This window comes from Lepidothrix coronata, unplaced genomic scaffold (genome assembly GCF_001604755.1).
Source record: "Lepidothrix coronata isolate B3197 unplaced genomic scaffold, Lepidothrix_coronata-1.0 Scaffold135, whole genome shotgun sequence".
NCBI lineage: Eukaryota > Metazoa > Chordata > Aves > Passeriformes > Pipridae > Lepidothrix > Lepidothrix coronata.
The window spans coordinates 396420-410206 of NW_016690315.1; the positions used below are offsets into that span (position 1 = coordinate 396420).

At 41.4% G+C, this 13787-nt stretch overlaps 1 protein-coding gene across 2 annotated transcripts in view; it reads right to left on the reverse strand.

Moving 5' to 3' along the window:
- The window catches only part of APOO (apolipoprotein O), a 30687-nt gene extending 29293 nt beyond the window's left edge, over window positions 1-1394 (reverse strand). For both annotated transcript variants that reach the window (XM_017827143.1, XM_017827144.1), the window contains exon 1: window positions 1335-1394. In XM_017827143.1, coding sequence (XP_017682632.1) covers window positions 1335-1382 — 48 coding nt within the window. In that variant the 5' untranslated portion in view covers window positions 1383-1394. The remainder of the gene's footprint in view (window positions 1-1334) is intronic.
- Window positions 1395-13787: the final 12393 nt, after the last annotated feature.

The following is a 13787-nucleotide window of genomic DNA, read 5'->3' on the forward strand; positions in this document are numbered from 1 at the left end:
GTCCCTGAAGCACAAATACCAAGGCCAAAGAGCCACCTTCCCATTTTGCTCTTAGAGGTATAAAATCATGTTGGCCTGAAGCACCTAAATCTGCCTAACTTCGATGCATAAAAATAATAGTATTATGCATAGTGCCTAAACTCACAGGTTCACACATAACCCCTTTAATGACAATTCAGTATCAATTATGGAATTGTCAATGATTCCAATATAAAATCCTCACAAAACAATTCCAGCAACTATCACAAGAAAAAAGAAGCTGCAACAAGAGCAGAGCAGTTGTAGTCTGCTCAGCAGATCAGTATCACAGAATTGTTAGGATTGGAAGGGGCCTCCAGAGATCACCCAGTCCGACCCCCCTGCCAAGGCAGAGTCACCTGAACAGGTGGTACAGAACATGTCCAGGTGGGTTTTGGATGTCTCCAGAGAGAGAGATTCCACCACCTCCCTGGGCAGCCTGTTCCAGTGCTCTGCCACCCTCAGTGGAAAAAAGTTCTTCCTCACCCAGAGGTGGAACTTCTTGTGTTTTAGTTACATTAGTATATTTAGTATATTGATATATACTATCAAGATTTGACACAGAAAATAGTACCTAGGAGAATGAATACAAAGAATCAAGCATCACCTTTTTTTTTTTTTTAAGAAAAAAACCCTCCTGCTTCTCGAGCGGCCGTGGCAACAACCTGACTGAAGCACACAGCTTGCTTCTGGCCTGAAAGGATCTGGGGCTCCTCTTATCGGAGGCAAAGACCTTTGAGACAAAAAGTCCCGGCTCGTGTTTTTCGCAGGTTTCACTGACAACCTTCACGCACCAAAGGGACACTTTTCACGGCCGAGTTGTCACTTTCAAGTGACTTTCACGCGACAGCTGCGCGAACCCAAACTCTGCGGTAACACAGCTCCGAGGTGCTGGACGCAACCTTAAAATAAGAATTGCAAACACGGAATGTGCTCTGCACGCACGAACCCAGACTCTGCGGTAAGGCAGCTCGGCGCCGCCGTGCCCCAGAAGCAACTTTAAACAAGCAATGCGGTTCCTTCCCTTGCAACACGGAGGGCACGCGGGTTTGAAGCGTTAAAAGGACGATTAAGCGGCTGCAGCGAGAGCAGAACCAAGAGCCTGTGAAGGGTTAAGAGGCAAAACCCCGCGGCCGGTTCGGGGGCCCCCCCCCCGAGTCTCGCTCCGGCCGCGCTCCGGGGTCGCCCTCGCCCCGGGCCGAGCGCTCCCGGCGCGGCCCCTTCGCGGGATCCCGCGGGCGCTGCCGGCGGAGCGGGGCCGGGGGATAGATAGACGGATAGATGGATGGACCGGGGGCGATCCCTGATTCCCTCACCTTGAACATGGCGGCGCCGGGCGGGCGGGGAGGGAGCGGCGACGTCATGGCGGCGTGACGTCACGGGGAGGGGCGGCCCCGCCCGGCGCGCGCGTGCTGCCGCCGCCCGGTGTGACGGGGAACGTCCCGGTTTGGGCACTTTGGGCACCTGCCGTGCAGGAGTGTCCCTTGGGGACTTATGTGGGGCAAAGGTGAAGTGCCCGAGGGCCGAAAGGACATGCACACCAGTCTTTAGACCTGCTGGCACGGCTCGGGATGTTACCTCGCAGCGTTTGTGAAGGAGATTCGGATACTCAGAAATCACAGAATCAGAAGCACAGAATCACGGGATCAATTAGGCTGGAAAAGACCTCTGAGATCATCGAGTCCAGGCTATGTCCAAACACCATCCTGTCAACCAGATCCATGGCATTCAGTGCCACATCCAGTCTTTCCTTAAACACCTCCAGGGACGGCGACTCCCCCACCTCCCTGGGCAGCCCATTCTAATGTATAATTAACCTTCCTGTGAAAAATTTTATTGTAATATCTAACCTAAACCCACCCTGGTGCAGCTTAAGACTATGTCCTCTCCTCCTGTAATGAGTTGCCTGAGAGAAGGGACCAACCCTCACTTGGCTACACCCTCCTTTCAAGTAGTTGTAGAGAGTGATGAGATCTCCCCTCAGCCTCTTTTTCTCCAGGCTAAACACCCCCAGCTCCCTCAGCTGCTCTTCACAGGACTTGTGCTCCAGACCCTTCACCAGCTTCACTGCCCTTCTGTCGCACTGCCAGTATAATTTGGATGGATGTGTTGGTTTTGGCTGGGGAAGAGTTAATTTTCTTTGCAATGGTTGGTATGGGTCCGTGTTTTGGATTTGTGCTGAACACAGTGTTGATAATACAGAGATGTTTTTGCTATTGTTGACAAAATCAAGTATTATTAACAAAGTCAAGGCCTTTTCTGCTTTTCGCGTTGTCATGCTGGCTAGAAAGTTGGAGGTGAATGAGAATTTGGGAGAAGACACTGCCAGGACAGGTGACCTAAACTGACCAAAGGGATATTCCAGACCATATGACATCATGCTCAGTATACAAACTACTCTAATGTTTTAAGTTCAGCTGGCAACCAAGCACCATGCAGCCACTTGCTCACCTCCCCACCAGCAGGAACAGGGTAATCAGAAGGGCAAAAGTGAGAAAAGTCGTGGGTTGAGATAAAGACAGTTAAATAGGAAAAGCAAAAGCTGCACACACAAGCAAAGCAAAACAAGGAATTCATTTACTGCTTCCCATGGCCAGGCAGGTGTTCAGCCACCTCCAGGACAGCAGGGCCCCACCAGGCATAACAGTGACTTGGGAAGACAAACACCATCGCTCCAAATGTCCTGCCCTTCTTCCTTCTTCCTTTATATACTGAGCACAATGTCATATGGTCTGGAATATCTCTTTGGTCAGTTAGGGTCACCTGTCCCAGCTGTGTCTCTTCCCAACCTCCTATGCACCCCCAGATTCCTGCCCAGCATGGCAGTAGGAAACCAGGAAAGGCCTTGGCTCTGTCTAAGCACTGCTCAGCAATAACAAAATCATCTCTGTATTATCAACACAGTTTCCAGCACAAATCCAAAACACAGCCCCATACCAGCCACTGCAAAGAAAATTAACTCTTCCCCAGCCAAAATCAGCACAATGGGGTTAGTGTATGCACAGAGTTCTGTGCCTTTCTAATCTCATTAAATTGAAAAGAAAAATAAAAGCAAGTACCCCTTTTTTCTGTATTTTTCCACTCCTTGGTCTCTGCATCCCCTGCAGCATCTCCCAGCTCACTTGAGCAACAGAAGCAAGTTTTTTTGCTCACATCTGCTCTGAGGAAGGGTCTTGCATACATCCCACACTGTCTGACTTCTTATTCAGTGGGAGATGAAGATCAGAAATAACGAGTGCTAAATTCCTATCAGATAATGGACTGCCCAGGGATGTGGTGGAGTCACCAACCCTGGAGGTGTTCAAGAAACAACTGGACATGGCACTTAGTGCCATGGTCCAGTTGACAAGGTGGTGATCAGCCAAAGGTTGGACACAATGATCTTAAGGGTCTTTTCCAACCTAGACGATTCTGTGATAAGATAAACCAAGGCAATACTCTATTCTGGTTTAAATCATGGGAAATCTGTTCTCATATGGCCAGTTAGTAAACTGCTTCTTTGTTTCTTCTGATTTTCTGGTCAGGAATTTCCACCTTTTGTTGTGTTTAATGAATTTCCACAGCACTCAATGGCAAGGCAACAAACATTACCAAGAAAATAGTAAGTCCATCTACAGAGGTGACTTATTTCATGTTCACGTATCATTGTTTTCTGACCAGTTACATGGATCTTCACGCAACATGCTTATTAACATTTTAAAAGGTATTTATCCTCACATTTATTTATCTTCATACTTATCTCGGTCACATAACCCCACATTCCAATGCAAACAAGTGCCTTCCTTTTACAGACTACTGTCAATTTTTAGGTAGCAGTGAAAAAACTATCTTGAAGCTTAAAACACAAAGATAATTACAAACATTAGTCTGTATTCTCTGTTTAGATTAACTGTTATGTATGGAAAACAGAGGTTCCATAGGCTGTGCCATAGACTTGCCATCCCAGTTCTGCTGGGGGGCTGTTCTGTCAGGCCTTGTAGTGAAGGGGTGATTCAGGCTGCCTAACGATGGAAACCTCATAGAAGCCTCTCCTGCCTCAGTATGGGCTGGACATGGCTCCACCAGAGGGTTCACAGCAGCTGAATTCCACTTCAAAGTGCACTCTATCATAGAACCATTAGGTTGGAAAAGACCTTTAAGATCATTGCGTCCAACCATTCACCACCTCCTCCTCCTTGGCACTGGGAGAGAAGCCCACACTCCTAACTGAGACACATAGGCACACCAGGAAAATAACACAGATCTTCTCTTTATGATTTTTTTCTGGTCCCAAAAATACTGTAACAATTTAAAACAGTCAATATTGATTTTAGAATATTCAGAACAGCACCTTATTAATTCTGGAAAATGTTATTAAAATAATATTCATGCAAAATGTAAAGCACCTGAAGAATATGGTAGAAAACAGTTTATCAGGAGCAGCATTGTGGAAAGGTAGATGAGATAAGCACCCTTGTATAACCTTACATTTTCTTTGTGATGATAATTTTTGTTGTTTGCTCTTAAAGAAAATTCCTACATTTCTTTATTGTGGTCTCTTTATAGACCTGATAAAAGCAGCTATAGCAGAAACAAGTATTTTCCATACTAATGGGGATGTTTAACCACCATGTTGCAGAACCGGGCAATGCTTCTCAACAGGCTGCTTGCAAAGTTAATGGGATAGCAGAAATATCATGAACAAATGGTATGAGATGAGCTTCAGTACCCAAACTACAGGATAACAGAAAATAACAATATTTTATCATGGATTTGGTTATAAAGATTCCTTCTTTAGCAAGGAAGAGTTATACCTAAAATGTACGTAAGTGACCAGCAAGTGAAAAACACTAACGGGCCTCTTTCTCCATTGCACTGTGCTTTGCACAGTCAGTTATATTTGTGGAATATAAGCAGCCAGAGTGAGGCAACTGTTTGTGGAAAATCAATCTTGCAGCATTTTATGGCAGTTTTCTGAGCACATGAGGAGCGACTGGGGAGTTTGCAAAGCAGTCGCATTTCTTGATGCATCTTATTAATTCTTGAGGAGTTATAGAAAGAAAATGTTCAAAGCTCAAAATGACAGGAGAGCCCACAAGAGGTGTGATGGCATCGAGGTGAATAACAATGCCTGCTCTGGTGAATTCTCAAGTCCCAGGCTGTGGGTAGGATTGACTGTTCCCCAGTTTTGCAGAGGACAGATGTAAGAATATTTCAAATACATTCTCTTTTTAAGTTTGGTACATGAATAGTAAAGAAAAATCTAATTGTTTCTGTACATACAATGGTGTATACGATAAAAATACATATTTTTGTTATTAATTCATATTCAGTAGCTATACAGCAATTATTGATACAATTATGTAACACGGATATAAATATCTGAAGAACAAATGGTTGTTTCGGAAAATTTTTTAATCCAAATAATTTTATTAGCTCTGGCATCGTTAGTGCATTTTTTCCTTTAACGTGGAAGTTAATCTTTAAAATTATTGAAAAGACTGATTGAAAAGAATGTGAAAACCCTTATAGAGAAGAACAATACAAATATCTCAGCTTTCACGTAGGTGTATTGTTCTCTTATGCCGGAGGAGGTTGTCTCTGCAAAATTTCCCTGGGACAAGGATAATATATGCCATAATGGATTATGCACAGTCCAAAACACTGTCAGACAGGCTTAAAGAGGCGCTGAAGGTTCTGCTGCTGAGGCCACAGAATAAAGAGCTTTGGCATGATTGACTCTTGGCTGTTTCTAATGTAAGAACATCTATCAAATTTCAGTTCTATTTTGCATGCCAGTATTTTTCTCCCTCTTTGGTAATTGGCTTTTCTAAACACCCGTGAAAGACACATTTTCTTTAGAAAGCCGCAGCTCAGAGAAGCTTGAAAGCGATGCCACAGTTCGTAAACTATGTCAGCCCAGGCAAAAATACAATTTAAGAAACTTGATCTCTAATCCTTTGCTTTGCTTTAGCCATAAGCTTTCATAATGTTGTATTAGATTGCTTGTTTATGGTTTATTTTTTGGTCAGGGAGATAAGAACAGTCCTTTATTAGCAATGCAATTACAGTTATTTGCCATAGATTTTTAAGGATAGAAAAAAATTGATTTGTTGCACATTACTGTTAAAATGTGAGTTTGTAACATCTGCCCATTAAATATCAGTGCAGTTACCTACTCAAACTGATCATTGGAAAATACTGTAATTCTGAAAGGCTGGCTTGTTTTGATGTTCTCCTTCCTGGTAAAACTTCTTGCCTATTAAAATAAACAAACAAAAAACCTAATATGGAAAAAAACTCATTTTTTCCATGCATTTTTTTCCCTAAAATACTTTTCTAAATACCATGACTTGCCACTACAGTTTTGCCAGTCTGTTTAGTATTTTTTATGTCTTTATAAAATAAATTGCTATTCTGCCTCCTACAGCTTTTTGTCTGCACTGTTTTAAGTTGAAAGAATGCTGTTTGGCAGATCTCTCAAGTTCTTTTGAAAATATGTAGTTAATAGAAAATACATAACCACAAGGGCTTCAGTAAACTCAACCATCAGTTAAGCAGCTTCACCTAACACTGTGAGCCTGGCACTCTAAAAGCTCCACACAAAGCTCAGTCAGAGGTGACATGGCAGGTACACAGCTTTTCCAGGTTGGCCTCCAAAGCACATGATCCATTTCTCATATTCCTGTCACTTTTAGCACCAATTTGTTAAGCAGCTAATTGAACTGGTTTTATAGGAGAGCGTGATGATGGACCTTTCACAGTGCCTTTGGGAAGGGGGAGTAACTGGCATAGCCATAAGAATACTCTTTCATCCTTTCTCCTTTATTCACTTCCTACCTTGAAAAATAAAAGGAGAGATTTAACAGATTTTTATATTTAACAATACTGTTTCATTTGAAGTGAAACTTACCTTGTGCTTTCTCCTTTTATACTTAAGGTGAGTCGTTTCTCAACGTTTTTCAGAGGTGCTCTATTGGCAGCTACGAGGTCTGAAGTCACACATTCAGAAAGCAAATTAAATTTTAAGGACAGATGCCATTGCAGAGCTCTTTGTGCTTTCCCAATGACCTACCTTCAACTGCTGCACTCACATCTGGGGTAAACCAGGACTTGAATTTCAGCACCTGTTGTCTTACCAGGTTTGTCACATTTTGACAGCATCCAAAATACACTAAGTGCTTTCCAAATAAAGATTCTATATTCTTGGACAGGTAGAAAACAGAAACATATCATGCAAAAAACCCAGAGTTATACAACTGCATATTTATTCATTTTTGATATCACCACTGTTAAACAGCCAGACATTCCTTCCCTAATTCAAATCCTTGGCTTCTCACTGAAGACATCAACAGCTCTGATTCCACATTTTTCAATTACTCCTTCCATCTCCAGTGAATAATTCTTCTGTTAACAAGTTGTCGATACCACCAACAGAGATACTTGGTGTAGCAATGCCTTCTAAAGCACAGATAGGTGCTACCAGTATTAGAGAACACAAACACCTTTCTGATGCCCTTAAGCACCCACCACAAAAAAGACCAACTCCTTTTAAAGTTGGGCTCAGATTTTGGTTGAGCAGGATACATCTTGGAAATCAACTGAGGCTAAAAGGTGAAAGGTCTTGCATCTGTTGCCAGTCTTTACATATTTAGCGCATCATTTTTTTTTACATTAAAAATTATTTTCACAGTAATCCTTAATTTCCTAGCAAGATGATGTGAAAACCTTTACCTCATTTGCCTATAAATCCATGTTCATAAATATATATATTAAATGTAGTACATTATTTACCTAAATGACAGTTTCTAGGTCTGTCAAATAATTTCCAATTAAAGGTACACATTCCCTCTTTTACTGTGCTGCCTCCTTAATAAACAACAGTGACATGCTGAGCTTACTTTTGTCACTTATAACTGACTTCTAGGATGTCATTTTTTGAAGGGCTTTATTTTATGTTTCACTTTCTACGAGGGCACATGATGTAGCTCTCCCTTGACTGAGAAGTGCAATGTATTATATGCTTACTATATATACATATACCATACCATGATTATCACAGTCTATTACCAAAAATGTTTTAGTGTCTTCATTTTTGCTGTTAGGAAATTGCATTTTAATGCTTTAATCCACACACACTGTAAGAACGAGAGGAGTTACACTGAGGTCCACAGAACTTACACAGACACACAGAGCAGCTGGAGAACACAGCAGGTACCACCACCTTCTGTGCAACATCTCACATGGTACAAGGCATTGAGAATTTGTGTACTTGGGTAGTGAAGCCCATACTTACACTTTTGGTTAACTCTTGGATTTGCTTCCCCATTAAGCCATTAGGCTGGGGTTTGAAGCCTTACAGGATCCTGGGGACCAGAAGAACAGCAGAAAATTCTGCAGGGGTTTGCTGCAGATCCTGCACAAGAGGAGAGACAGAGCTAAACTGCACATGAAGAGTCACACAGATTTCTTCTTCATTGGTGCTGCCACCATCATTTGATGTAATAGAAGAGTGGAAGGGAAAACATTTATTACTCTATTTCTAGAAGGCAGATTTTCATTTCAGGCTTTACTTGTTCAATCTCGAGTAAAACCCTTTTTGAGGGGAAAAGCCTTAAATGTTTTTCATTTTCTAGATTATCCTTTCCATACAATTCACCAGTCACCTCTTCATTTTACTCTTACTGACTCACTACAGTGGGTCCATGCAGTGTCCATGCAGCCAACATGTTGCTCTTCTCAAGCTCAACAGAAGATCACAAAAATGAAGAGGGCATATTTGTTTCAGAGAGAATGAGAGCTATGAGGCAAAACTGGAAGCAAAACGTCCTTTTGGGGACATAATCCTGTGTTTCTGTGCAGAGCACTCATTAGCCAGGAAGTCCTCCTACAGTTCCTTGCTCTTTGGTACCACAGCATTTGTTCAGGCTGATTTGGCAACTTTCCATTCCTTTACCTCATATTCATTAAAACCCACCCTGTCTGGTACCTTCAACTACTGCTTCCATTCTGGAAGCATTTTCCACAAAGGAGCAACACCCAACCTTACATGTGCTTAATCCTGAAGTACGTTTAGGAAATTCTAGGACACATTTCAGGGGTCTCTCAACAATCACTAATGAAAACTGTCATGTAGATAGTTTCCCCCAGTGATCTCTTATATGTTTAACATGTGTTATCACCTACCACTTCTTGTAAAGAGAAGACTTTTATGTTTGTGCCCCCCTTCCCTCTAGAGAAGGTCTATGGTTGGCATCATTGTCCCTTAAGGGGCACAGGGTAGTGGTCCACAGACCAACACCATCTTTACTTTTAACAACTTCCATCTAGCACAGCATTTGAAACTACCTCTTTGGTCTCATCAATTAGTACAGTGTGGTGCTGGCAGAGGTTAAAAACAATGCCTTAGCTTGCTTTGGCTGTTATATAGATGAAAAAAAAGTCACATTTCTCAAGTGTCATGGAACAGGTTCTTAATCCCATCTGTGTGTAACAATGCAGGGTTTTATACGGGCCCAGAAACTAGATGTTACAAATAGGAGCAACTTCACTGAATATCAAGAGATGGCAATTTCATGAATTGAAAAGCTGGAGGGATCAATCCATTGTTACAGAAGAATGGGAATATGAAGCAGGTAAATTGCATGCCTGGTTCCAGACATTATCTCTGGAGGATACTGGATGATTTCCATTCACAGCAGATGCATAAATCATCAGAAGTTAAGGCACTGGAAAATTGCTAATCTTTCCAGTCATTTTAATGTGTTCTGCCCTGCTTTGAACAAGGCAGCAGACCTGAGAGCACAGCTTCCCTCAACCAGTTTAACAAGTTTAGCAAAACATACATTCTTGTAATTAATTTTTACCATGGGAAAAATAAAAATCTCTGCACAACAAAGCTAGGACAAAACTCAAACTAAGAAACTGTGATCACTTGTAAGGTTCCTAACTTCTGCAGAGTACAGCTGGTTGATTATCTGGGTGTTAACAATTTTGTACGGAGATTTCCTTGGCTGAGGTATTTAGTTTATTTAACTTACGTAGAGGTCAGTCTCAGTCCCCTTGTTTTCAGAGAACAGTACTGAGCCAAAATCCAGCTCTTTCAGAAATAAGCTAAAACACTTCCAAGAAGATTGTTAATTGGACCAGTTCCCAACTTTAAGACCATGGAAAGTCCTTCAATTAAAAGCTACAGTTCAGTTAATTATATTAATCACTTCTTTTTCTGACTACATAATTCTTTTCAGTGTTTTCGATAATCTGACAGGAGAAACAGTGGAGGAAAAGTTATTAGTTGACAGTAACTTCCTGATTGCAATAAATGAACTCAAAATTAAGAGGAGAAGAAATATACATATTAAAAAAAAAGGTTTTGCCCTCTAAAATGTCTTCTTCTGTACTATGATATTTTGGATTTCATAAGTTAAAATAAGCTCTTGGTATCAAGTTGCCACCTGTGTCAGATAAAAAAATCCTTGCAGAACTGCCTGTAAGAGCCAGAGGAAGAATGGAGAGCATGTGTGACATGACGCAAATCCTAAGGAACATCCTCCAGCCAACTAAGGGCTCTTTCCTGGGCGTAGATTAGCCAAGAGGGCTTTCTGAGAGGTGGAAGATGATAGCACAGCAATTCCCTGCTTTCCAGGAGTGAAAATGAAGGGCATCACTATACCAACATAAGGGAAGGCACTCAGCCATGCCTTATATCAACACCAGTGTCAGCACCACAAGCACGATCCCATACATTTTGTATGACTTCAGCAATTTGGGAAGGTAAACATGAAAGAAATACACTGACCACCCTAGTATTTTTCCCCTGAGACTATGGAACTTAAACAAGGAGGAAAGAGTTAGTTTCAGTTGGCATTATGCAATTCTTTTGACAAAGAAGGGATGGTAAAGTCAGAAAATCTAATCAATAGTACATACAAACAGATACACAGAACGCACAATTCACCACAGGAAACAAAGACACTCACACAGAGAAGATAATTACATGGTTGGTGTAAATCAAACTTATGAGCTGAACCACATGACAAAAAAGCTCCCAACAAACCAATGTTTAGAACGTGCCTGAGGACATACTGAAATGGTTGTGGGAAAGAAGGCTGCCAGTTTAAGCCAAAGACAGACATATCTGTCTAGTAAAATTAAATAGTGCAATAAAAGGATTAACCATTAAAGTCATCTATCTCATTAGGAAACAAATATTTTATTCAGCACCACTTATTGAACAACATTTATCCTTCATACAGGAGAACTGCCAGCAAGGGTGACATCACCAGGAGATACATTTGACAGACATCAGATACATGGCAAAAAGAGTATTTTTTTTTATTTTAGTTCCTTAGGTACCACATAGCATCAATCTAGAATGCTTTGTGCTCAGCATGTGATGCTTAATGCTGGCATTCATTCCAATGGATAGATGACTGACCAGTCACTGGGTGCTTAAACAGATATTATGATGAGGTTTATTTTCACCTGGAAACATTGCCTAAAGCACCTGCCAGTGTAACTACAGAATCAAGTGGAAAGTGTTAATGAAAACAAGAAATTAAAGGTGCCTTAACACATATTCCTGATCCTCTCCCTTGAATGAAGTTTTTGCACATGCTAAGACAGTTGCCTTGGACAAGAAGACGCTTCAACTAAAGGATGACACTCAACCATCAGCAAGATTTGACAGGGTAAAGGCTGGGTGGGGGATCGTGTGTTCACAAGTGTTAGGAACTCAAAAGGTACAGAACTGATACAGAGGCTGTGCAACACCCAAAGCAACGCTTCACCTTTCCACAGTTAGAAGCCAATGGAGTCATAAAATCATGGCTGGGCTTCGCGAACGAAGATTTGGGAAGGCTCTATCCACATTTGCTACAGGCACGTTGGTGGCTTATGAGGTCAATACGTGACAGACATATCCGATTGCAAAAGGCACAGCAGAAAGACTCCTTAGATGGTGTATTCTGCAAGACACGGTTCTTTTTGCGTTGCCTTTTTTCCTCGAGAGTGATCCTGCGTGTGTTCTCGAAGGAGACAGCTGCGTTATAGATGGTGTGTCTCCAGGCCTCCCGATTGGAGGCCAGAGTAGACCAGTTGTGGTGATCAAAATAAAAAGGCAAAAAAACCCAAAACCAAACAAACAAAACCCACAAAACCAACCAACCAAAAAAACCCCCTGACATGTTCCCACACCTAGAACCCCAAAATCCCAACACATAACAAAACACATAACCTGTTGAAATTAAGAATTTCAAGTCAATAAGGGTGGATAAATTATACTAAAGAATCTAAAAAGAATTCACTGAAAAAACCCTTTGCCAAAATAACATTAACTTCATATCACACAAAACAAGTGAACACAGATTACTGAACTACTGCTAAAAAATAAGGCCATATATTTAAAAAAAAAAGTGAAGAATTTGGTATGAACCAGCTAAAATGCGAGCGCTCCCCTTAGTGAAACAATGGAAACTTTGTTGGAGATGCCTATCAACTACAGAGGTGATAACAAGTAAGTCAAGTCACTCAGTGTGACATCTTGGAAGAAAGGTATTGCCAAAAATGCAACCTGGTTCACAGGGAAGGGGAATTAAAAAGGCGAAGAAAAAGAAGTGTAAATAACACAGTGTGAAAAGATTGCTGTCATCTTCTCTTCCACTGTGTCAGTCTAATGCATTTGGTCCCCTTTTGAACCCACAATGGGGACAACATCACAATTAAACAGGCCCTTCCTCCCGTGACAAATTCCCACTGGGACCAGCACAAATTCATCCACAGCATTCTCCCATTAAACAGTCACAGTGTAGGATGAAACCAAGTTACCAAAAAGGGGGAGGGGCAGAGGTTACTTCATGCGAATAAAGTTTAAAGTAATTTGAATTTCTAAAATAAAATTAAAATGCTATTTTAGAATTCAATATTGAAAAAAATTAAAGAGACCACAGTTATTTTCAAACATTCTTGACAGTAGATTTTTGAACCAGGGGCTTTGATCTGAGAGAGACTTGCCAAAACACAGTGACAGAGAAAAGAAGTGTGGCAATGGACTGACAAGGAAGGCTTTCATCGGACTGCTTGAGAAAATAAGATTACAGCCTCCTGTTTTACCTGCCCTCCCACCCCACTCCCCCTCCCTGGTATTGAATGTTGTTCTAATCTGACACTTTAATCCTGAAATGAAGTTTCCCCTTCCTGTTACAGGAAACATTAAGCAGTACGACTTGGACTTCTGGCACTTTAAGGTCCAAGTGTGCAATGAACACATGCTGTCGCAGAGCCCTCAATTCCATGTACGTGAGAGCAGGGAACAGTCTCTCCTGGCTGCTGACTGACACCAAGGGCTGCCTCCAGTGTTCAGTCTTCCAGGTTAAATGCCATTGCACCGGGTTACAAATGTAACAATAAAGTCAACTCCAAACAATATTTCAAGCTTGAAGTGCAGAGTAAACAGACGAACGTGCTACAGCAATTAAAATTAGGAAGACTGTAAAATACAGCTGAAGAAAAGAGCTTGGTGTTGTCTACAGAACCACATCCAGCTTTCCTTGATGGGATAACTTTGACACAACATTACAGAATCATTGCAACACACATTTTGAAGAGCTGCTTAACTCAGTAAACTCCAAAGTCCTATAGAAAGTGATCCAGACCCACCACACTTTTGAGTATTACACAGTTTACACAAGAGTGTTTAAAGATTAAAAATATTTTATTTACACTTTTCTTTATACACATTTTATACATTTTTTTTCAGTTTGAAACCCAAACAGAGCACATATGCAAGTCTA